We start from the raw sequence: 23,945 nt of genomic DNA on the forward strand, positions 1-23,945 counted from the left end.
AATATTCGCACGGATAAGCTAGTAATAATAATAATAATAATAATAATAATAATAATAATAATAATAATAATAACAACAGAATAATTTGATAGAATCTGATGATGTTCAATCAAGAACAAAACACATCTTTCTATTTTAAATTGATATGGTATTTTTTCAGGTATAATCTGTTATTGAATGTTTTCTTTTTCAGGTATTTTCTAAATTTAATGTATCCTGAACTAGTTTTGGCAAACTGAAGAACCTCACAGTTATAGATTAACTAAGTCAAAACTGAAAAAAGGAAATGAGTCCCACTATATAAAAAAAAGAAAAGATTCTACATACAGCTTTAGAAAAATAATTCTCTACAACTACTACTGTAGTTGACACCATGAAGTCTCTAAGCTACTTGACAATGGACACTCTGTATGAGGCTTATGGCATCTGGCTGCCACGGGATTTGATTTTGAATGTCAAATGACATAAAATTAAGTATAATGGTACCAAAAAAAAATACGGTAACCCAATTTTAGGGTGCAACAAAGTAAAACAATGTCAAGATATGACAAATAATAAAAATACAGTAAAATAACAGTACGTGTAGCTACACAAAATTTAATAATAGGTTGAAAATACCATTGTCATAATAAGAGTAAATAATAAAAGAAGCTTAGATAATATGATGGGAATATTAAACAAATTTTAAGGCTAATGGGCTATGGTAAAAAATAAAAAATGAAACTAAAATAGATCAAAACACAAGTAAGGAAGTATATTATACAAAACACAAATATAACAATGGTACAACTATTTTTAAATATGCCATTGCAAAATAAATATATGGAAATTGTAATAACAGCATACTGCAGTTACTTTAACTCAGTTATTGCATATGAGGCAGCAGTTTAGGGTCCTCAATAAAGTTACTCTTTTGGGATTTCACGATAAGTGTAGACTCTTATTATTTTCAGACACTGAAAATAACCTGCCTTCACTTCATCTTTATGAACTTGTAAACTATGAGGAAATACACATCATACAACAACCAAGCAAAGAAAACAATATCCATTCTCAATAGCTTAACATTCAATACTACCTGAACACAGACTAATTTTTAATTTTTTAACATAACCATATTATGTGTCACTCCTTCGTCGAGACTGTGAATTCTTTATAAATAATTAAATCCATTACCAGTTACAATTTTTATTGAATCTTCTTTACAACGAGTATCAGAGTATCCATCGTCAGGTGGTGAAATGATGACATTCAATTGTTGTTATACCTGATACACACCTGTTTCCAAAGGGTACTAACCTATTTCACTTGAGAGAAGGGGCGATGCACATTATGAATTTATAACATCTATGACGGATCAGTTATGTGCGTATGTTGTCTATGAAATATACAGTAGCTGCTAAAGTTTAATGTTTAAATATTCATTTTCAATTTTATTACTGTACATGTATTGAGGATCTACTAATTGATGTCTAGAAATTTATAAAGTTCCTAAAATATTTAAATTTACCCCATTTGGCTGTGGGTGTAAAATGGTGAGAGAATTTTGAATATTCAATACTTCATGTCCTGTGTCATGTAGATGTGTAGCAACTGCTGATTTTTTATTCTTATGTAACCAAAGATTAAATAAAAATAAAAAAAATAAAAAAATAAAAATTGTGACTGGTAATGGATTTCATTATTTATAAAATAATATTATTTTGTTTGTTCCCTACTTTTGTATTTGTTACATGTTATTTACTTGAGCTATACAGATTAATTAAACAGAAAATTTGATTATTCACTAATAGTTTTTAGCTGAAGGCATACAGGTAAGTGATCAGTGAGATTTGTGAGAGCAGTTGAAAAACAATAGCCCACAACTTCAACTTGATATGCTTTGCTGAATATGATCCTGTCAATCCTTCGCATACCTCCATATTGCACATGTGGGATATTGCCATCTTCATCAGGTGTGACCAGCTGATTGACTAGGTTTCGACCATGAACCTGCAAAAGTAATGTACGTGCATACATACATATACACACATACATACATATGTACATATATACACAGACTGACAAAAAATAAATCATGCACCACACACACACAAAAAAAAAAAAAAAAAATCATAGACCAAGAAGGAATTGTGGAAATTGCATGAAACCTGATACAGATGATTGTAACATTAATGTATGTAAAAGCTTACAATATTAGAGCAAAATACTGCAGTGAGGCTCTAGAACCTTGTTGGTCCACCTCTAGCTTGGATGCAGGCTGTAACATGGGCAGGCACAATGACATAGAGGTTTTGTATGGTATCCTGCGGCACATTTCTCCATATTTGCTGCAACTGGTTCTCTAGATCTTATAAATTATTAGGTTGCTGAAGTTGATGTCCCAGGTGGTTCCAGACATGTTTGATTGATAACAAAATGGGGGGTCAGACAGATCATGGTAGCATGACAACATTGCAGGGGCATTCCTGTGACACCCTTGCTGTGTTGTGCAGGAATAGACCACTTGGAAGCCATGCCATGAGTATTAACACATGTAACCGAACAATGTCCTACACATACCGTTATGCCATTACTGACCCTCTTATCACTACTAGGGCTGACTGTCATATGTGATGGCTCTTCAGATCATCACGTCAGCAGTGAGAGCAGTGTGTTGCACCACTGCAAATGCAGAATTGAGGTGCACGCCATGAGGTCTCCAAATGCAAACATGGCCATCATCTGAGAACAAAGGGAACCTGAATTTGTCACTAAAGACAACACGGTTCCAGTCTATAACAGACCAGGATTCTCGTTCCCAATACCACTGCAAATGGAGGTGACGATGGGCAGGTGTGAAAGGCAGGACATGTAATAGGTGCTGTGAGAAAAACTTCCTTCAGCCAAATGACTAGAAATGGTTCAGGACGACAGAAGGGCATGTAATGACAATGCTACCTGTTTCCGGATGGTGGGCGACAAAACAGTTGTATCTGCATGTGCTTCTTGGAGGATCCATAAATTGCCTCTCCTGATGGTCAGTCAAGGGTGTCATAAGCCCAGTCACTGTGTGTGCGAGCCGTCATGCATCAACTGGTCCCAACACGCTCTAACATCTAGTCAGAACGGCATAGGTAGCTGGCGATTTGCCAATATGACCATCCAGCCTCGTGTATTCCAATAATGCATCCTCTCCCAAACTCTGTTAACTTTGATTGCATCATAGAGGGATGCTGAATGGTGAACAAGGTTTATGCAACCAGGAACAACAGTCCACTACATCCAGTGTGAGCCCTTTTATAGGCCACCAATGAGAGCAAGTTCATGACCATTCAACTAATCATGTTACTTCACTGATCATTTGACTATCTGCCTGAGATGTAACTGCATGTCAAGATTTCCAACAAACCAACAATTCTTTCTTGCTGCGTGATTTTTTTTTCAGTGAGTGTACGTATATACTACACAACTGTGACGTTCGTGAAAAAGCATCTTGACTTTGCTAAACAAAGAAAATACTATATATCCATAGATTCCAGACCTACCACGATTTCCTTCCTAGAAATACTATTGTCAGTATTTAAGTGTCCAAATGACCATCCCAAGCTCCTGTTCACATTTCCAGTACTTCTCTATTAACCCGCGAGGGGTCGTGTGCCGAGTGTAACCTCAGGAGTTGCGTACGGTCGTTTCGACCGGAAATCAATAAAACACCAAACACTTACTTAACATGCTATTTATTGTTACAATAATATAATACTATTTAAACACAAACACTTTATAACATATCAAAATATGATAATAAAACAACTATTTTATTACTTTTGGAAAAGTAAAACAAAAAATTATTGGTTTAAAGAAGTTCAGAATGATTTAGAAGAGCTGAATATTACAATGAAGGAAATTGAAAATAGAGAAGAAAAAAGGATTCTCAAGAACAAACAAATAAGATTGTCATTAAAAACTGTACAACACAAACAATATGTCATATCTGATGAAGAAAGGGCAGCCAGGTCAGCCAGAATGAAGAGGTTTTGGGAAAGGAAGAAGATGATGCAAGCTAAATCTTCAGTTAATTCTTTGTTAACGTAAATGTATTTGGGTTTGATTTAAGTGCTCCAATATGGGCGTAAATTATGTAAATAAATAAATAAATAAATAAATAAATAAATAAATAAATAAATAAATAAATAAATAAATAAATAAATAAATAAATAAATAAATAAATAAATAAATAAATAAATAAATAAATAAATAAATAAATAAATAAATAAATAAATAATAATTATAATAATGAGGTTGACTTTTGCTGATGAAACTGAAAATAAAAATTCAAGTTCTGTTTTTAGAATGATGTTTAATTTCATTTAACACACATCTAGACAATGCTCCTTGACCCTCTACTCAACAATGAATGATAACAGTGATATGTTTATACTATGTTTCATATATTTTAATATGTTTAATGTGTTCAATATGTTTGATGCACACACAATAAGTTTTAGCTTACTGTAGCCTTCACTGCCACACTGATCATAGATACTATTTCAACCCCATATAGACAAAACATTACCACAATACATTTTATTTATAAATAAGTCTACGCCATGAGTTGCGTATGGTTGAATAGAACGGAGACATGTAATGTGAGGAGTCACGTGCAAACGAAATGACCGAATAGTCAGCTTGTCACTCACTGAAGGAGTGGAGAGAGATAACAGTGGTGTGACAGAAGTGTGGATGAGTCCATTGAAAGGTACTGAGGGGTAGGAAGTGCAATAAACAGTGTTCGCGGAAGGACTGATCAAAATAAACAGAAATGGTTGAAACAACCAAACGTGACCCCTGTAATAATTCAGTCTGTAATAATTCAATCAACTCACGTTATTGGTCTCACCACCTCGGAAGGGTAGTGGGAGCAGCGGAAGGGGTAACCTATTCCATCCAAGGACAGACTAACCTAACCGCTAAATGCATGAACATGCCTATTGTAACTGATGTTGCAGTGATTCAGAACCTGATACCTGACATCATATTAGGACATGACTTTCTGGCGGAATACAAGGTGATCCTAGACTATGCAGCTTATGAAGTCTTTTTGGGAAAAGACAGACGTTTGAGGGTCACCTGGCATGATGGGAAAACCTGTATTTATATTAATATCAATTTTAATCTTAGTCATTAGTGCAGTGGCTGATAATGTCCGGATGTTGGATGAAACATACATCGCAAATAAAAGATGATTAATCAGATAATGATCAATAGATTATTTTGTGTATTGAACAGGAGGACCCTCAAGTGTACTCGCTTATACATACCACTTAGTCGAACAGCTTGTCTCCTTACTTTCAAGTCTTCCTGTCCAAAGTTTGCAGCATTTTCGTAAACCTAATCTTTTCATTATTTAGAAGTGTAAGAACTACAAGGAAGCTTGAAGAAGGAACTCCACAGAACAAGAACTCTCAAATTTTAACAAGTGTTTTAACATACATGTACCTTATATTTTAGTGTGTTCAAACTTATCAAGTGTTTTATACTATGTTTCATATATTTTAATATGTTTAATGTGTTCAATATGTTTGATGCACACACAATAAGTTTTAGCTTACTGTAGCCTTCACTGCCACACTGACCATAGATACTATTTCAACCCCATATAGACAAAACATTACCACAATACATTTTATTTTAACCCCATTAGACATCCGGATGCTCTAATCATAATAACATCTTTATGACATGTGTCTAATAGCTACAATATTGTAATATACCAGCTGATGATGGGCATAAAAGGCCAAAACCGGTACTGATATGAATCTGTTTATAATAAATAAAGTATTGATAGGTGGAACATATTTCTTGTCTGTATACGAACCTAATCTTTTGTCGCAAGTCACCCAGAATAAACTGTTCTGCTTTCCTTTGGCTCCTTTCCAGTTCTCATATAAAGCAAGCCTAGTGTGGATCCCATACACTGGAATCATACGCTAATTGGGGTCTTACCAGAGACTTATACACTCTCTCCTTTACATCCTTACTACAACCCACAAATAACTATATGAAGAGATCTATAGCCTATATTTACAATTTCATTGATGTGATTACTCCAATAATGATCTTTCCCTCTATTAACACCAAAGTATTTTTAACAGTGATCCTTATGAGGTACTATCACCCTATCAAGACAGTAATTAAAACTGAGACAACTTCTCTTCTTGGGAATATTTACAACAACCTGACTTTTCATCCCATTTACCATCACACAAGTACTATAGACTGCTATCCATCTCGCAACATTGTCTAGGTCTTTTAGTAGTCGCTCACAATCCTGTAACTTATTACTCTATACAGTATAATAAGATCTCTTCAAGGGCTTCTGACTGTCATGGTGGCGTAATTTGCGGCTTACAATTCCAGGTATATTGAAGGTGTATAGTACTCTTAGTACGGTTCTGTGTGCAAGCATTGATTTAGTGAAGTGAAAGTGACCTGTGAATGTGTTAGGGCAGTGTATCTCGTTGTAGAAATATAGCATTTATTACTTTTAAATCCATAAGTCTCGAAGTTTGGTTAGATATGGCCGGAAGAAAGAAAAACAGAAGAAATGTGGCGCGATCTTCAGCTGTCCAGGGTCAGGGAGCAGCTATGACTCCCACATCACGCTTGTCAACTGTTTCCAGACAGCGTTCACAAACACGGTCAACCCTCCACCCTTCTGCTACTGTACCTTTGGCTGATCGCAAGCGCTCTCCCTCGGAGACTAACGGCACCACCACCACCACCTCGCAGGAAGCAGCGCCATCCCTTCCATCTGGCTCGACCCGGGCCTCACGATCGTCAGCTGTTAGTGAACAGCTCTCCCTTACACCACCAACTAGCGGCAACACCAACATGCCAAACACAGAGCCCTCCTACATCACAGGTAACACTAATTTAACTGAAGACAAGATTGTGACTCTGGTGCAAGGTATAGTGGGGAACTTATTATAAAAATAGCGACTTCCTTCAACCCTTGGTAACAGTTCTCACACAGAAAGTTTGTGAAGAACTAAAAGAAACAATAGACTTCAATTCTAAAGTTATCAGCGATTTAAGAAATGAGTTAAAAGCTCGTGAAAATGAAATTCTGGAGTTAAAGTCTTTATTGAATTATAAAATGGACGAAATTGAACAATACCAAAGGTGAAACAGTATTCGAATTTTTGGATTGCCCAAAGAATCTGATGAGGATACAACTCACTTAGTGCTCAATGTGGCCCAAAAATTGAAAGTCCCCTTAAGCGCTGAAGATATTGACCGCACGCATAGGGTTGGAGCCCCTGGGTCTGGGAAGTCAAGGGCTATTATATATAAATTTGTCTCCTACACTAAGAGATCAGCAGATTTCCGTGCGAAGAGGCTGTTACGTGGATCCAAGGTGATGATTCGTGAAGATCTTACCTCTACCAGACATCATCTTTTGAAACAGGCAATTTCCATCTTTGGCGAAAAGCAGGTGTGGACTTCTGATGGCACAATTATCGTACTACAAGGGGGTGTTAAACACCGTGTGAGAAATACTGTTGAACTTAAAAAGATCTCTCCTCGTTGAAGTTAAATTAGTATGTTCTATTCAGTATTCTCTTCTCTACTTTGCTTCACGTAATCTAAAACTGTATGTAATTTTATTAGGACCTATAATTGTATATTAATTTTCTGGAATTTTGTAACCAGCCAAATTCATGCATGTCTTCTAAACTTAAGTCTTCTGAAATTCACAAAATCATTGAAGATCTATCAGAAATCTATCCCTCTGATTTGAAAATAATTCACTTAAATGCACAGTCATTAGTGGATAAGGTACATTTCGATGAGTTTTTTAACTGCTTTGTTGATTCAAATATTAATGTTATTGCTGTAAGTGAGACATTTTTCAAGGAGTCCATTCCGGACTCAGAGATTAGCATTCCTGGCTTTAATTTATATAGAAACGATAGATTAGGCAAGAGAGGAGGAGGGGTGGCTGTGTACGTGAAGAGCAACATCAAATGTAAAATAGTTCACACCTCCCCTGCAGAATATTGTCGTAAGCCAGAGTATATTTTCCTAGAACTTGAATTACCTATGGGTAAAGTATTATTTTCATGCATCTACCGTCCTCCCAAAATTGGTTTCATGGAGTCGTTTGTAGAGGCCATGTATAATTATGTTTTTCATTATAAATATGTTATACTTGCAGGTGATATGAATGGGCATTTCGGATCAGGGTCGTCGGAAACTGTAGTAATCGATGATGCACTTGACTCATGCAATCTGACTAGAATACCATTTGATGACACATACCACACTGCATATTGTCATTCTAATCTCAATACCATAGCTTCGAATTGTAACGATACCCTTCTTAAATTTGGGCAGACCCCAGCGAGTGGATTTTCTGGACATGATATGCTATATGCTGTCTTCTCCATATCAACACCCAAATATGAAAGAAAATGGATCACATTTAGGGATTTCCACAGTTTTAATCCTGAAGATTTTTGAAAAGACGTAATTTCTGCTCCCTGGTATGAAGTATTTTCTCAGCGTAATATCGATGATAAAGTCATCAAATTTAATAGTTTAATTTCCGCGTTGTACGACAAGCATGCTCCATTAAAACTAATTCGAGCCAAACACCCACCTAACCCGTGGATAACGTCTGCAATTAAGAAATTAATCTCTGCGCGGGACAAGGCAAAAAGAAAGCACATCAAAACCAGGAAACCTGAAGACTTTGAAACCTTTCGCATCTTGCGTAATAAAACCAAACTCGCGATCCGTGATGCTAAAGTCAAACACATGCATTCTTTGTTCAGTAAGATATCAACTCCTTCTGCTCACTGGGGAACTATAAAATCACTAGGTATTGCTAAGAAAAATTCGCAACATACTTCCTCATTCATATCTGCAGAATTGCAAAATGATTATTTCTTAAAAATCTCACCAGTGAACAATTCTCACAGAATATCCAAAATTATTCATAGTTACATGAACACAAATGTACCTCAACATGATCTCTTTCACTTTTCGTACATTTACCTAGAGGATGTAGTCAAAGTATTTAAGAGCATGATACCAAGGCTGTTGGACCAGATGGTATCTCACATCCCCTCCTAATGAACTGTTTGGATATAATCACTCCAGTTATAGCTCACCTGTATAATTTCTGTTAACAATCAGGAGTCTTTCCAGCTGTATGGAAAATGGCCAATATCAGATCTGTTTCTAAAGTTCCTTCTCCTCAAAAATTTGATGATTTCAGGCCAATCAGTATTTTGTCAATATTAGGTAAAGGATTATAAAGGATTGTTTACCAACAACTCACTTCGTATTTAAATACTCATTCTATTTTTAACATATTTCAGTCTGGTTTTCGAACAGGCCATAGTAGTACGACGGCACTTCTCAAAGTCACAGATGATATCAAGTTTGCAATGGACAGAAAGGAACTAACACTTCTGGTACTATTCGATTTAAGCAAGGCATTTGATAGAGTTCATCATGACCTCCTTCTGACTAAATTACATACAATGGGCATATCTCTATCAGCTCTCTCTTGGTTTGAATCGTTCTTGAAAGGGAGATCTCAGCGTGTAGTATTTGACAAATAGAATTTTTCTAAGTGGTCTAGTGTACATTCTGGCAACCCTCAGGGGTCCGTGTTGGGTCCCATTTTGTTTTCACTGTATATAAACGATCTGCCTGAAGTTTTATGCCACATGAGACATCATATGTATGCCGATGATTTACAGATCTATTACCATTTTCCTGTGAATCATGTTGTCGAAAGTATTAGTAAAATAAATCTAGATATAGAAAGACTACATCAATATACACTAAGTCATAATTTACTATTAAATGAAAACAAAACCTTAGCTATTTTTCTAGGATATCGAAGAAACTTATCAAATCTCTTCAACAGGGACATTCCTCCAGTAATTGTAAATGGTTCTGTAGTCAAGTATCAGGAATGTGTTAAGAATTTAGGTATTCTAATGGATAATACTCTGTCCTGGACCTGTCATGCCAAGCACTTGGTCAAGAAAGTGTCTGGCATATTGCATCAATTTCGACGAAACTTGCCGTATCTTCCTTTCTCGGTGAGAAAGATGTTGATCCAAACTATGGTATTTCCTATTTTAGATTACGGCGCTGTAATTTACAGTGATATCTCCGAGAAATATAATAGCAAACTCCAGCGTATTCAGAATGCCTGTGTTCAATTCGTCTTCAATATCCGAAAAGACTGTCACGTTACATCTTACTACAAAGCCGCAGAGTGGTTGAAACTCAGGGATAGACGATCATACTCAGCTGCTTGTTTACTTCTGAGAATTTTAAAATCTAATGCTCCCTCATATTTGACCAAGTCCTTTGTTCAGATGAGTCAAGTGCATGATCGGGACAATAGGTTTACAGCTAACACCCTTCAGGTTCCACAGCATCATACGGTAAAGTGCAGTAAGTCGTTCATTGTCACTGCCTCTCAATTATACAACGATCTTAAACTATATGAAATTCAGCAAAGTACTGTGGGAACTCAGAAAAAATCTCTTAAATACTGCTACCTTTCCACTTATTAAGCCATGTAAATGAATTTTCACCAAATTAATTAAATAGTACGAAATATCATAACCCCTAGATACATTTTAGATGCTCAGTTTTACTCTTAATTCATCCTCGGCTTTAAAATTCTTAGGTTTCTCTTTCGTCTTCGCTTCCTTGTTAGTATAGTGTATGTTTATGAAATGTTAAAAGTATTATTGTAATCTCCTAGATGTTTAGTTTTTAATCTTATTCTTATATCCTCAGTAGGAAAATGTATCTTACGCTTTTTATGTATTCTTTTATTAGATTTTGTATGTTAGGTGATACATTTAAATTAAAGTGGCAGTTAGTTACAGCCAAAGGGACCTCTGGTCCTACTTGTAATTAACTTTAAATAAATATATTTCTATAACATCATCTAGAAAAAGCCTTATTTGTAATTCCAGTTCTTCACTCATCTGCCTTGTGGGACCTCACAGCTCTTAATCATTACAGGATCAGATAATATTTCACCTACTGTAATTCTCTGAATTCTGTTTTCTAGACATTTAGCCATAGATTCAATCACTCTTTTGTCTACTCCAATAGGTCTCATTTACATCAGTAGTCTCTCATGATCTACCCTACCAAAAGCTTTGGACAGGTCAAAAGCTCTACAGTCCATTTAACTCCCTGAATCTAAATATCAACTATACCATGCTGGAATCCTACAGGTTGAGCCTCACTGGAATAGCCTTTCCTGAACTTGAACTGACTTCTATGAAACCAGTAAGTAATTTTGAAAACATTTCTAATATTAGCGTATCCACAAAGACGCACACAAGATGCTAACAGCTGGTACAATTATTTTTATTTACACGTATTTACAAATTAAACACACACATAACCTTATTCACTGTTGTCAAAACAAACCACTCACATCACAAACTGCCATTCAAAACAACTGCCAATCACTGCAAATGGAGATTATAACCTTAACACACAGTTGAAACAAATGACTGCTTAAAAGCAAGAGTATATAGTTACCGGGCAAATTGGCCGTGCAGTTAGGGGTGTGCAGCTGTGAGCTTGCATCCGGCAGATAGTGGGTTGGAACCACACTGTTGGCAGCCCTGAAGATGGTTTTCCGTGGTTTCTCACTTTCACACCAGGCAAATGCTGGGGCCACTACCACATCCTTCCCAGTCCTAGCCCTTTCCTATCCCATCGTCGCCATAATATCTGTCTGTGTTGGTGCGACGTAAAGCAACTTGTAAAAAAAAAAAAAAACATGCTGTACTCGCTAGATCCCATTCCCAAAAAGGTAAAATAATATTAATGTTATTTGCTTTACGTCCCACTAACTACTTTTACGGTTTTCGGAGAAGCCATAAAAGAATTTTGACTTGGATATTGATTTTGAAGAGGTTACATATCCTGTGTAACTTTACACATTGCTGGTTGTCAGGTGTTATTAAAATGTGGCCTTAAAAAATCACTGACCGGACGAGTTGGCCGTGCGCGTAGAGGCGCGCGGCTGTGAGCTTGCATCCGGGAGATAGTAGGTTCGAATCCCACTATCGGCAGCCCTGAAAATGGTTTTCCGTGGTTTCCCCATTTTCACACCAGGCAAATGCTGGGGCTGTACCTTAATTAAGGTCACGGCCGCTTCCTTCCAACTCGTAGGCCTTTCCTATCCCATCATCGCCATAAGACCTATCTGTGTCGGCGCGACGTAAAGCCCATAGCAAAAAAAAAACCATTGTGTAGAATAGGGGACTTCTCAAGTTGTTATTTATAAAACAGACCATGTATATCCTTAAGAACCTTTTTTCCATGGATGTACATGTAGATTTCAAGTCTGTAAAAAAGGAAAGAATAGGTAAGAAAAATAGTGCTTGTGTGTGTGTGGAAGAACCATCTAATATTGAAGTAAATTGCACTCACCCCCTTTTAGTTTCCTCCCCAAAGCCGACTCAAATGCCATTGCTAGCCTTGCTACCTGTCACCTTGTGTCTGGTGTAGTATCTATGTGTTGCCACAGGCTGTATTTGCTTGGGAGAGAAGAGGAGAGGAGGGGGAGCTGAAGGGGAAGGATGAGAAATGATTGGTATGCTGGGGATGGGTTTATCCCTTACAAGAAAGCTATCTTTATCAATTCCAAGCAGATCTAATAAATCAGGATTTTTTTCATACAGAGGATTTCTATTGTCCAAGATAATTGTTCAAATTGTTATTATGATTATTATTATTATTATTATTATTAAAAAACTGATTGATGAATATGAACATAATCTCAGATGCATTCACAATGCTACCATTATTAATTCTTTAAGAATATCTAAATCCTGTTTAATTTTAGTGTAAGAGTACCCAGTTTTATCTACTGTATATGCACGCTTATTGCGGCAACTTTTCAATGTTTTTTGGCATTCACATGCTCCATATACTTGGTTGTGAAGCTTCGTCCTGTTGGCCCGATGTATGTTGCCTTGCACTGATAACATTTAAGTTTGTAAACACCTGAACCCGTAAATTGACCGTTTAAGGAGGTAACTCTATTGTGGTTAAAGAAAAGATTACAGTTAGTGTTATTTGAAAATGCGACTTGAAAATTCTTCCTCTTGACTAAATTTGTTATTTGCACTATGTTAGGATTATTATATGTAAAGATGGCCAATTTTTATTTTTTTATGCATTTTAGGAATTAGTTGGAAGTTTCTTTCTTTTTATTTTGCATATGATTTTGTTGACAATGTCAACATTGAAACTGTTGAACTTACATTTCGTAAGTATTTTAACCCCTTGTTTAACTCTTCCTGTGATACTGTTTTGCTGTATATTTTTCTGTAATTCTCTATTTTGTTTATTGATTTTTTTTTTAAATTGTCATTGATACTATTTGCTAACATGGGAAGTTTCTTTTTAATCTCATACCTTAGATCTTGTTGCTGCCTGAAAGAGAGATTTTGAATATTGGATTCTATCTCTGCAATAGATGTTAAAAGATCCTTTTCTTTAGAAATATTGGGCCAGTTGAATTTAGGTCCATTTTATAAATAACAACTTGAGAAGTCCCCTATTCTACGCAATGACTTTTAAGGCCTCAAGAATAACCAGCGATGTTTAAGGTTCCACAAGATATGTAATCTCTTCAACATCAAGATACAAGCCAAGATTCTTTATTACAAGTGTTTTTTTTTTGTGTGTGTGTATTTTAGTAAAGATGGAGATAAGCAAGAATATGTAGTTTTAACTTTCATTGACTAATGTTTTTAATCATTGTATACTAGACAAGAGAGATCACGTAAGATTAAGCATCAGCATCAGGTATATTCCTTAAAACCTGTATTTATTTTAATATCAATTTTAATCAGTCATCAGTGTAGCGGGTGATGATGTCCGAATATTAGACGAAACATGTACCGCAAATAAAAGATTAATAAGATAATGATTAATAGATTATTTTGTGTACTGAACAGGTGGACCCTCAAGTGTACTCGCTTATACACAGTATTTTTTAATACAGATCATAACAGTGAAATTTATAACATGTAATAAGTGGTATGTTCTGAGCTGTCAGTGGAAAGATGGCATGAAATGACATTAGTAGTTGAATGAGAATGAATGGAGCTTTTAAGGAGAGGAAAGATCATAACTTGAAGATAAAACTAACATTCAAGAGGACAAATTGGGGAAATTAGTTTGCAGGAAGAAGAATTAGGGATTGGAATAATTTATCAAGGGAAATATTCGATAAATTTCCAAGTTCTTTGAAATCATTTCAGAAATGACTAGGTAAACAACTGATAGGAAAATCTGCCACCTGGATAACAACTCTAAATGCAGATTGATTGATTGATTGATTGATTGATTGATTGATTGATTGCTGGTAGCAGCTCTAAATGCCTTGAGAGTGGTGACCTCATAGTAGTAAGAGTCTAAAAATGAATCGGAATAAGGGATGTAGACAAAGGCTAGGAGATCCCTAAGAAGCGACATGTAGTACATGGAATTTTGGGGTACTAAGATAAGTGGGCAACTGGAAAGACTTATGGTTGGAGAAATGGAAAAAGATCTGAAAGTAGGCACTGTAAACATCTTGATTTTGACTGGGAAGATGAAAGAACTTGTTGATTGTATGAGTAATAAGAACCAGACATTCTTGGTCTCAGTGAAGTAAAATGGAAAAGATCTGTAGAAAGAGAACAAAAGAAGGCATTTAGGCTATATAGGAGTGGAGGACAAAAGCTCAGATATGAAGTTGGAATTACAACAAGTAAAGATATACAGAATTTGTTAGAAAGTGTTATGTGTGTAAGTGACAGAATAATAATAAAGATGACAACCAAAATTAACAAGCATAAGGAGGACTGGATACAAGTTTATGCTCCTCAGGTAAGAAATCAGGAAGAAGAATTAGAGGATTTCCTGCAAGATATTGGTCAATCTCACACTGGACATGGTACCTATGATAGTGATGAGGGACCTGAATGCACAAGTAATGACAGAAAGGAGAGGCCTGGAGTATCTGGTAGGTCCATTGATCTCATAATTGGGAACACATGTTTCAGGAAGAAGAACTTCAAAACTATAACTAGTTATGGTTGGGGAGAACAAAGAACATAACTGACTACATCTTGAGTAGCAGGAGAAATCGGAAAGAATTGATGGATGTAACAGTGTTTCCAGATGAAGCATCTGATGGGAATTGTAACCAAATTCAGGATAGGAAAAGAACCAAGAAAGGAAATTAAAATTAAAAGTGTGAGATCTGAAACAGGAGCAGGTGAGGGAGAAATTTCAAGAGGAAGTCAAGAAACTATTCCAACAACTGATGTTACAGGAGTGGAAGAAGAATGGACTGAAGATATGGAAAGCATTTGTAGAGAGTGTTGGGAAAACTTGTGGATGGATGAGTATGAAAAAACAAAAAAGAAAAAAAAAAAAAAAAAAAAAAAAAAAAAAAAAAAAAAAAAAGGAAGAGGGAAACCTCGGTGGAATGAGGAAGCTAACAAAGCAGTGCAGCTAAATAAGACAACAAGGAAGACATGAATACAGAAGAAAACAGATGAAACAAAGGAAAAATAGCAAAGAAGGGGTATAGAAGAATAATAAGCAGAGAAAGAGAAAGGTGGTGGGAAACTTCACGAATGAACTAGAAAATGATGTAAAATGGGATAAAAAGAAACTGCATGGATTAATGAAAAACAGGTCTGATCTTGATGGTGCTCTGACTGTTAAAAGTGTAACAGGTGAATTGTTGACAGATGGAGAGGTCATTAAGAGGAGATAAAAGGTGTATTCTGAAACACTTATCAATCCAGAGGCTACACCAGGGGAAGAAGAAACAGAAGATAAACTACAGAATGGGAGTGATGACTCAGATCTTTAATACTGCACCACTCCCGCATCCAGGTGGGGATACACGAGTTCCAGACTAGCTCTTAATAACAATTTCATCTGCTAAATATTGCTGGGTTGTGAGTTCCGCGTGAGAAAGAACACCGATGGCCTACGGTAAATCCCAACCTACGTAGATGACCGTCTTCAACACGCTATCAGTCGGATACCGTACTTGTATGATACCGGAATTTATCGTAAAAATCAGATTATCATGGCTTGTCAAGAATTCCGTACATGTCATCATCATAATCGCAATCAGAATTAGTCATTACAAGCTTATATCTAGTACTTATTCTAAGTAGACATTGAAAGAATTTTAATGTTTTCACTACTCAGCTTTTATTAATAAATTGGTCTAAGTATGAGTTAAAATAAAGGTAGAGTATCTTGAAAAATTATAAATATAATGTGGCAGGTTTCCTACGCAATCAGCATCTCTAAATGATGTAATTATGTTGCATTGGAGAAAACAGGTTTAGAAAAACCTCTAACATAAAAAAGAAATGACATCAGGCCTCATTTATCTATGTCTTAATCCTGGCCTATCGAAGAATTGTGTCATAATTAGGTAGTATCCAAGGAAATTAAATGAAAAGAAAAAAAAAATTATATAACCAAGTAAAATTATTCAACATAATTGTAAAAATTGGATGCATCCAAATGATTTAAGTAAAACAAGCTATACGCCCTACTATATACAATGTTCAAATTGGGTTTCAATTGAAAATGTGAAAACGCAAAGAAAGTGGCCAATAATTAATCAATCAATTAATTAATTAATTAATTAAGATCTGGAATCTTTCCATATTAAACTGGATTGCTCCTTAAAATTACCAAAATTCAATCGTCTGAACCTAAATTCACATGCAATTACAAAAATGCATATCTCTCGGCTGAACACTTCACATCAATGTCCACGCACAGTAGAAAAAATCGTGTGAGAAGATTAATGTCTGTCCATTAGGGTTTTTCTCTCGTTGAGGTTCCAAATTATTTTATGTTTCATATTTCATCCTAATTGACCTCCATATAAGCAAATCTAAGTCCACTTTAAGTCGTAAGCAATCTCAAATTAATTCCATCGTAAGGATTGTATGGTTAAATCATTCAATTATTATTTTAATTCATGGTTGAAATTCAATTAAAGTGCGTATATAACTTAATATAGCATTACCAAGTGTATTTAATTAATCTTCCAACGAATAATACCATAGGTGGAAAAATTGACACATAGGAAGACTCTATCTTCATCTAAAATCCACATATGAAAGACTAAGTTACCAGTGATGTGTTATACCGCTCTCATAAAATCATAAGTTAAATTGCCGTAAGTGAGAATACATGAAAACAATCGTAGATATGTCAGTGAAGGCCTAAATATTGACGTAGGTGGCCTCTCGGCTCTTCTGATGATCCTACTCACTCAATTAATTCTATACTGATGGCATTGAGATCGTATCCTAATCTGTATTATATATATATATATTAGGGAATAAAATAGCAGTTGAAAACAATACGTTTCAATACCTATACCTTAGCATGTGCAACCTACACATACTACCATCTCTCGAAGAAATACTATGACCAACTTCCTAAATAACAATAACTATCACCATCAAAAATATACTATCAACTCATATGCTAATTACATTCACCATTTAACACTTCAATTATCGCGTAGCATCCATAATCACAGCACTCGTTTCATCAAAATGCGCAACATGTGTGCCATACCTACACATATATAAATCATTATCATTACTGTCATAGTATCAAAGAACAGCACATCGTAACCTTAAAACTGTGCCACTATATTTTATTGTAAACATTCCCTAAATACGATCTTTACGCATGTTATTTTGTTAAAGCCATCACGCATATAAATATTAGCTTCCTCTTAATACTCTAACACTTCACTGACAACGAATTAAGAAAAACTATCACTCACTTCTCCAATACCATATTGACAAACTTACGAACGGCATTCACTGGTATTTTACACCTATGTCTGGGATTTACGGTAACTTCAGATGAATACCTATTTCCTTGTAAGTACACTCGTATATTAACTACGCACACACAATGTCATAATGCACATTATATATTAACCAAAAGAATAAGGTTTTCTACTTACGACACGACTCAAATGGGGACTTAACTTTGCTTATTGGGTATTGACTTCCATCTCGCTGTTAATCGTCATGGGCTGGTAGGCCTCGCTCCATAGTTCGGCTTAGGTAATCGGGTCCATCTCGTCCTCACAGCTGATTACCGCCCTCCTGGATCATCGATCTCGTGAAGCGTCACCATAGCCAGAGTAGTCTTTGCCTCAGCTTCTTAGAACATCATGGTGGTCTTCATTGCGTCAAGGACAGAATAACACAAGGCATTAGTTGATTTATACATGCTGTAATCTGCTTAGTAGTGCTAATGCGAAAAGTATTATGTATTTTGGTACGTCTAATTTGCTTATAACAGCTCTAAATATTGTCTTATTTCAACTGCCTTGCTCGCCGAAACGGTGTGAATTTTACGTGCTTTTAGAATTGCACTATATTTTCCGTTTAATTCAGCTCTCTTGACGTTATGCAGTATCGGGCAAATACAATGTTCCGAGCCCAACCGTGACGTAGTACAGATCCAACTTGACGTTTCCTAACAGCTGGTCTATTATCTCACGTATATGTGTCAAACACAGCTGATGTTAAATGGGTTATCGCAGATTTGATCTTATCTCCAATAATTGATTAAAGAATCCGATAAGTAGCTGGTTTCTTTACTCGACTCCGTCCTTTCTTCGATGCAGTGCTGAATTGAGATTTGTTCTAATGGAAGATTTTTTTTCAATAATCGGTTTAAATACTCCGCTCTCGTCATTCTTTCGCACCGCCTTCTAAAAGTGGTTCTTTCCGTGATTGCCGGTTGAATTTATTGTCCTTTCGGCTCGTACCGCTACTAATTGCTTTGTTTTAATTCTTTAATGGCTGGAGCGCCATTTTTGTTCCTAATACAGCAACTATAGAACGGTGAAATGGCACAATACGTTGGGTGCCACATGCCGCCATATGGCATCAGGATGGTCTTCAAATTTGAGATGGCGTGATGCCATATGGCGGCACACCGCTCTCGAAATCAGAGTTGGCGTGACGCCATATGGCGGCACAGTAGAGTTTCAGGCGATGCGCTGTAGATAATCAGCTGTGACATCTATGCACGTAAAATTGGTACTACTTGAAGAGCGAACTTCAGGGTCTATTCCAGCTATGTATTTTTACTGTGTGCCACCATGTGGCGCCACAGTATTCTTCCGAAGTCACTGACTGGCCAGTGGTCATTGTCACAGGTGAAAGCGCGCCAGGCATTGTTTACTCCTCGTTTACGTACGTATTATCACTCAGTTTGTATAGTTGTGCAAAAATATAAAAAATGGAAGATATTGGTAATAATCTTAGTAGAAATGGTAAGCGGCTTGCAAAGAAGAGAATTAGTGAAGTGGATATTTGTGAATTACTGATGGATTCTGAAGAAGAGGAAGATGTAAGTGTTGATGGCAGTGAATATAACACTAGTGATGATGAGTACAGTGACAGTGACAGCATGACGGATGTATGGAGTGATGCGGAAGACGATGGCGCTACTGATAATGATATTATAGGTGGGGACGGTGCAGGTAATGGTGTAGCCAATCATGTGAACAATGATGCCTGGGGTCCTTGTATAGGGGCACAGAAAGATATTCAATTTACCAGCCAGGAGCATCTAGATCTTCAAATTGATACGTCTACAGCCACACCATATGAGTTTTACCGACTGTTCCCAACAGACGAAGTTCTTGATATGATGGTAGTACAAACTAATATCAATACAAATCAAACACTAGCCTCTATGCATATTAAGCGGTCTAGTCGTTTGAAGGAGTGGGTAGATACTACAAAGGAGGAAATGAAAGTTTTTATAGGTTTGAGATTGTGGATGGGTCTTGTAAGAATGCCTTCATTATCAAATTACTGGAGCCAGTTTTCTGTATATGGAAATAGTGTAGCTGGTAAGGCAATGTCAAGAAATCTTTTTCAGTTACTACTTCGATTCTGGCACTTTGGTCCCAACGATGCTTCAGCTGGAAAGTTACACAAGATTCAGCCACTGTTAGAAATAATGCATATGAACTTCAAGAGTGTCAAAACTCCAGGTGAAAACCTCGTAGTTGATGAATCAATAATTCCGTGGAGGGGTCGTTTATCATTCCGGCAATTTATTCCTGGTAAGGCACACAGGTGCGGTGTTAAACAATTTAAGCTGTGCGACGACACTGGCTACACCTACAAAACTAAAGTATACGCTGGTAAAGGTACCTTGAATGCTCAGAATACACTGAGCATGGCTACTCAAGTTGTAATGCAACTTATGGACCCGTATCTGGACAGTGGCCGCTTTCTCTGCACCGACAATTATTACTCATCAATTGAGTTAGCTGAGGTGCTACTGGATCGTAAGACACATTTTATTGGCACACTTAGGAAAAATAGAAAAGGTTTACCACAGGATGTTGTAAATGCAAAGCTTAAGAAGGGAAAACTCATTGCAATGGAGAATGGAAATGGATTGACAGTGATGAAGTAGAGAGATCAGAGGGACGTGCTGATTATGTCAACCAAATATTCTAATGAAGTAATTGCTACGGGAAAAAAGAACAGGAAACACAAAGATGTGGTTAAACTGAAAATGGTAATAACATACAATAAAATGAAAGGAGGAATAGATATTGCAGACACACTTTCTTCGTATTACACTGCAATGAGGAAAACCATCCGATGGTACCACAAAGTTGCAGATGACATTCTTTTTGGTACTGCCGTTGTAAATGCACTGCTTCTGTACAACAGGACGCGGGTTACTGGACATCGGATAATGTCTCTTGCAGAGTTTTGAAGGAACGTGGTCAGCACTCTACTTTGTCTAACTAACGACCCTGTTAGACGTACTTCTAAGAGAGAGAACCAGTACCTTGGGAAGCCAACAAGACGGAAGGACAGAAATGTACCAGGTAAGTGTTATCAAGTTCAACATTACTGCACTTCCGCGGGATGTCAATCCTATTTATAAAATTATTTTTTTATTTCTTCCTTTCAATATTGCAGGAAAGCTCAAGGTCGGTGTCGAAGCTACTATCAGTAACTATGCAAGATCATGGGTAGAAAGGCTGCTGCTTCTGCCGCCAAAAGGGTGTCAACTGTCTGCACAACATGTCCTGACACACCTTTCCTTTGTCTGAAGTGCTTTGAATCATTTCACAACAAAGAGTGACTGAAGGTTAATTGTTGTTTAAAATCTAATGCTTATGATGCAATGCGAGTGTCACTGCCTGCCAATCGTGCCAAGACTCATATTTTCATTGTTTCGGGTTATCAGAAAACTGTTCATAACAATATGTAATGTAATATAAGTATCTATTTTGCATTTTACTTGGTTTTCATAAATATTGCGTTAATTTTTAATTAGCAAATAAATCGCCCGTATTTGAAATTCGTATTGCAAATTTCATGTCAAAAAAATTCTGTGACACCATATGGCATCACGCTATATTTTATCTTTCGTAAAAATTGATGTGACACCATATGGCGTCACATATGACTTGGTATGGTGAGATAAAGTTTACTTAGTACATCATATAAATACAACCCAAGATTATATAAACAGCCTACAGCACGTACAATTGCTTTGGCACCAGCGAAATACTATTCAAAAACATGCCTGGCACCAGTGGAATAGTGTATTAAAATCGGCTTGGCATCCAACGTGTTAAGAAAGGTGGCAGGAAGAAATGTGGCGATTGTAGAGGAGTTACTTTGATCCCATATGCAGCAAAGATTTGTGAAAGAATCCTTGAATTAAACTGAGTATAGTGTCAATACGGATGTTTAATGGTGAATTTAATTACATGAGAATCTCAAATGTAGATTGAGAAAAACAGTGAAAAAAATCTAGAAGAGCAACAGCATGGTTTCTGAAAAGGAAGATCAACTGTGTACCTGATCTTTAGTGTAAGACAGTGGGTTGAGAAAAGTTGGGAGTTCAATAAGGAGGTTGTGATGAACTTTGTTGATATATGGGGTAGCATATGATAGTGTGCCAAGACAAAAGAGTTTTGAAAGTGTTCAGAAGTTGGAGAGGATCTAGTAAGGATTATCTCGGCCTTTTACAGACAGTGAGAGTAGAATTAAGACAAGGCTTGGAAAGACAGATTGTTCTGAAGTAAAGAGAAGTCTCCATCAAGAAGTATACTGTCAATTCTTTCATCCTTATTGTGATATATGAAATCTAAAGAGAAGTGAAAAGGAAGCTCGAACCAGAAAGGAAAAGAGCATGGCTATCTGCAGATACAGTAATATACAGTGGAACCTTGATTATCCATTCCCAGACACCATGTTTTCCTGGATTATTTATTCAAATGATGTGGTTCTGCGAGCATTCTAATTAAATCCTGTTTTAAAAATCCTGCATTATCCATTCCTATGGTTTGTGGGTTACTGTAGTCACGTCCTAGTTCGTGAACCATGGGCAACGGCTGAGTGGCCTAGTAAGTGGTCCTGAGAGTCGGGATACCAGTTGTTATGGAATGGGAGTGGGCATCTCGGACATATTCTGAGTCGTGGCCCTCCTTGTGCTCAGGCGGCTAGGACTATACAATTCACCGGTGGTCCATAACCCGTTAGAGGAGAGATCGCCACTTGGACTATGTGCAAGTACGGCAGCATCCTGCTTCATGAATTTACCGTGCTCAGAACACTTTAAGCAAGCCTCAGACCTATGGGAGTAACGGAGTCCCACTCCCATTTGACAGGCGAGGGACTCCTTGGAAACAACTTGGCGAACGAAATGGAATTTGATGGGGAGCTATCAATATTAATGGGGCTTATGGAAGAAAGAAGGTAGAACTGGCTGAGTCAGCAAAGAGGATGCATCTGGATGTGCTAGGAGTAAGTGATATTCGGGTAAGGGGAGATAATGAGGAAGGGATAGGAGATTATAAAATGTACTTGACGGGTGTTAGAAAGGGAAGGGCAGAGTCTAGGGTAGGGCTCTTTATCAGGAATACCATTGCATGCAACATAGTTTCTGTTAGGCACGTAAATGAGCGAATGATGTGGGTAGATTTGTCAGTGGGAGGAATTAGGACAAGAATTGTGTCCGTGTATTCACCATGTGAGGGTGCAGATGAGGATGAAGTCGACAAGTTTTATGAAGCATTGAGGGACATCGTGGTCAGGGTCAACACCAAGGATAGAATAGTGCTAATGGGCGATTTCAATGTGAGAGTTGGGAATAGATCTGAAGGATACGAAAGGGTGATTGGTAAATGTGGGGAAGATATGGAAGCTAATGGGAATGGGAAGCGTTTGCTGGACTTCTGTGCTAGTATGGGTTTAGCTGTTACGAATACATTCTTCAAGCATAAGGCTATTCACCGCTACATATGGGAGGCTAGGGGTACCAGATCCATAATAGACTATATCTTAACAGACTTTGAATTCAGGAAATCTGTTAGGAATGTACGAGTTTTTCGGGGATTTTTCGATGATACAGACCACTATCTGATCTGTAGTGAATTAAGTATCTCTAGGCCTAGGGTACAGAAAGTGAAATCTGTCTGCAAACGAATAAGGGTAGAAAGTCTCCAGGTGGAGGAAATTAGACAGAAGTACATGGATATGATTAGTGAGAAGTTTCAAACAGTAGACAGTAAGCAGGTCCAGGATATAGAAAGTGAATGGGTGGCATACAGGGATGCTGTAATAGAAACAGCAAGGGAATGCCTAGGAACAACTGTGTGTAAAGATGGGAAAAGGTGAACATCTTGGTGGAATGATGAAGTGAGAGCAGCCTGTAAACGTAAAAAGAAGGCTTATCAGAAATGGCTCCAAACAAGGCCCAAGGCAGACAAGGATTGGTACGTAGATGAAAGAAACAGAGCGAAACAAATAGTTGTTGAATCCAAAAAGAAGTCATGG

The 23,945-nt window shown here is 36.9% G+C and overlaps 1 protein-coding gene across 3 annotated transcripts in view; it reads right to left on the reverse strand.

Annotated features, from left to right (window-relative positions):
- Positions 1–1,656: 1,656 nt before the first annotated feature.
- The window catches only part of LOC136857979 (sphingomyelin phosphodiesterase 5), a 186,261-nt gene continuing 163,972 nt past the window's right edge, over positions 1,657–23,945 (reverse strand). For 2 of the 3 annotated variants that reach the window (XM_067137133.2, XM_067137135.2), the window contains exons 5-6: positions 3,528–3,614; positions 1,657–1,992 (exon numbers count right to left, since the gene is read on the reverse strand). In XM_067137133.2, coding sequence (XP_066993234.2) covers positions 1,780–1,992; positions 3,528–3,614 — 300 coding nt within the window. In that variant the 3' untranslated portion in view covers positions 1,657–1,779. The remainder of the gene's footprint in view (positions 1,993–3,527; positions 3,615–23,945) is intronic. The other variant, XM_067137134.2, reaches the window with a different exon arrangement.

This window comes from Anabrus simplex, chromosome 1, assembly GCF_040414725.1.
Source record: "Anabrus simplex isolate iqAnaSimp1 chromosome 1, ASM4041472v1, whole genome shotgun sequence".
In the NCBI taxonomy this organism is placed as follows: domain Eukaryota; kingdom Metazoa; phylum Arthropoda; class Insecta; order Orthoptera; family Tettigoniidae; genus Anabrus; species Anabrus simplex.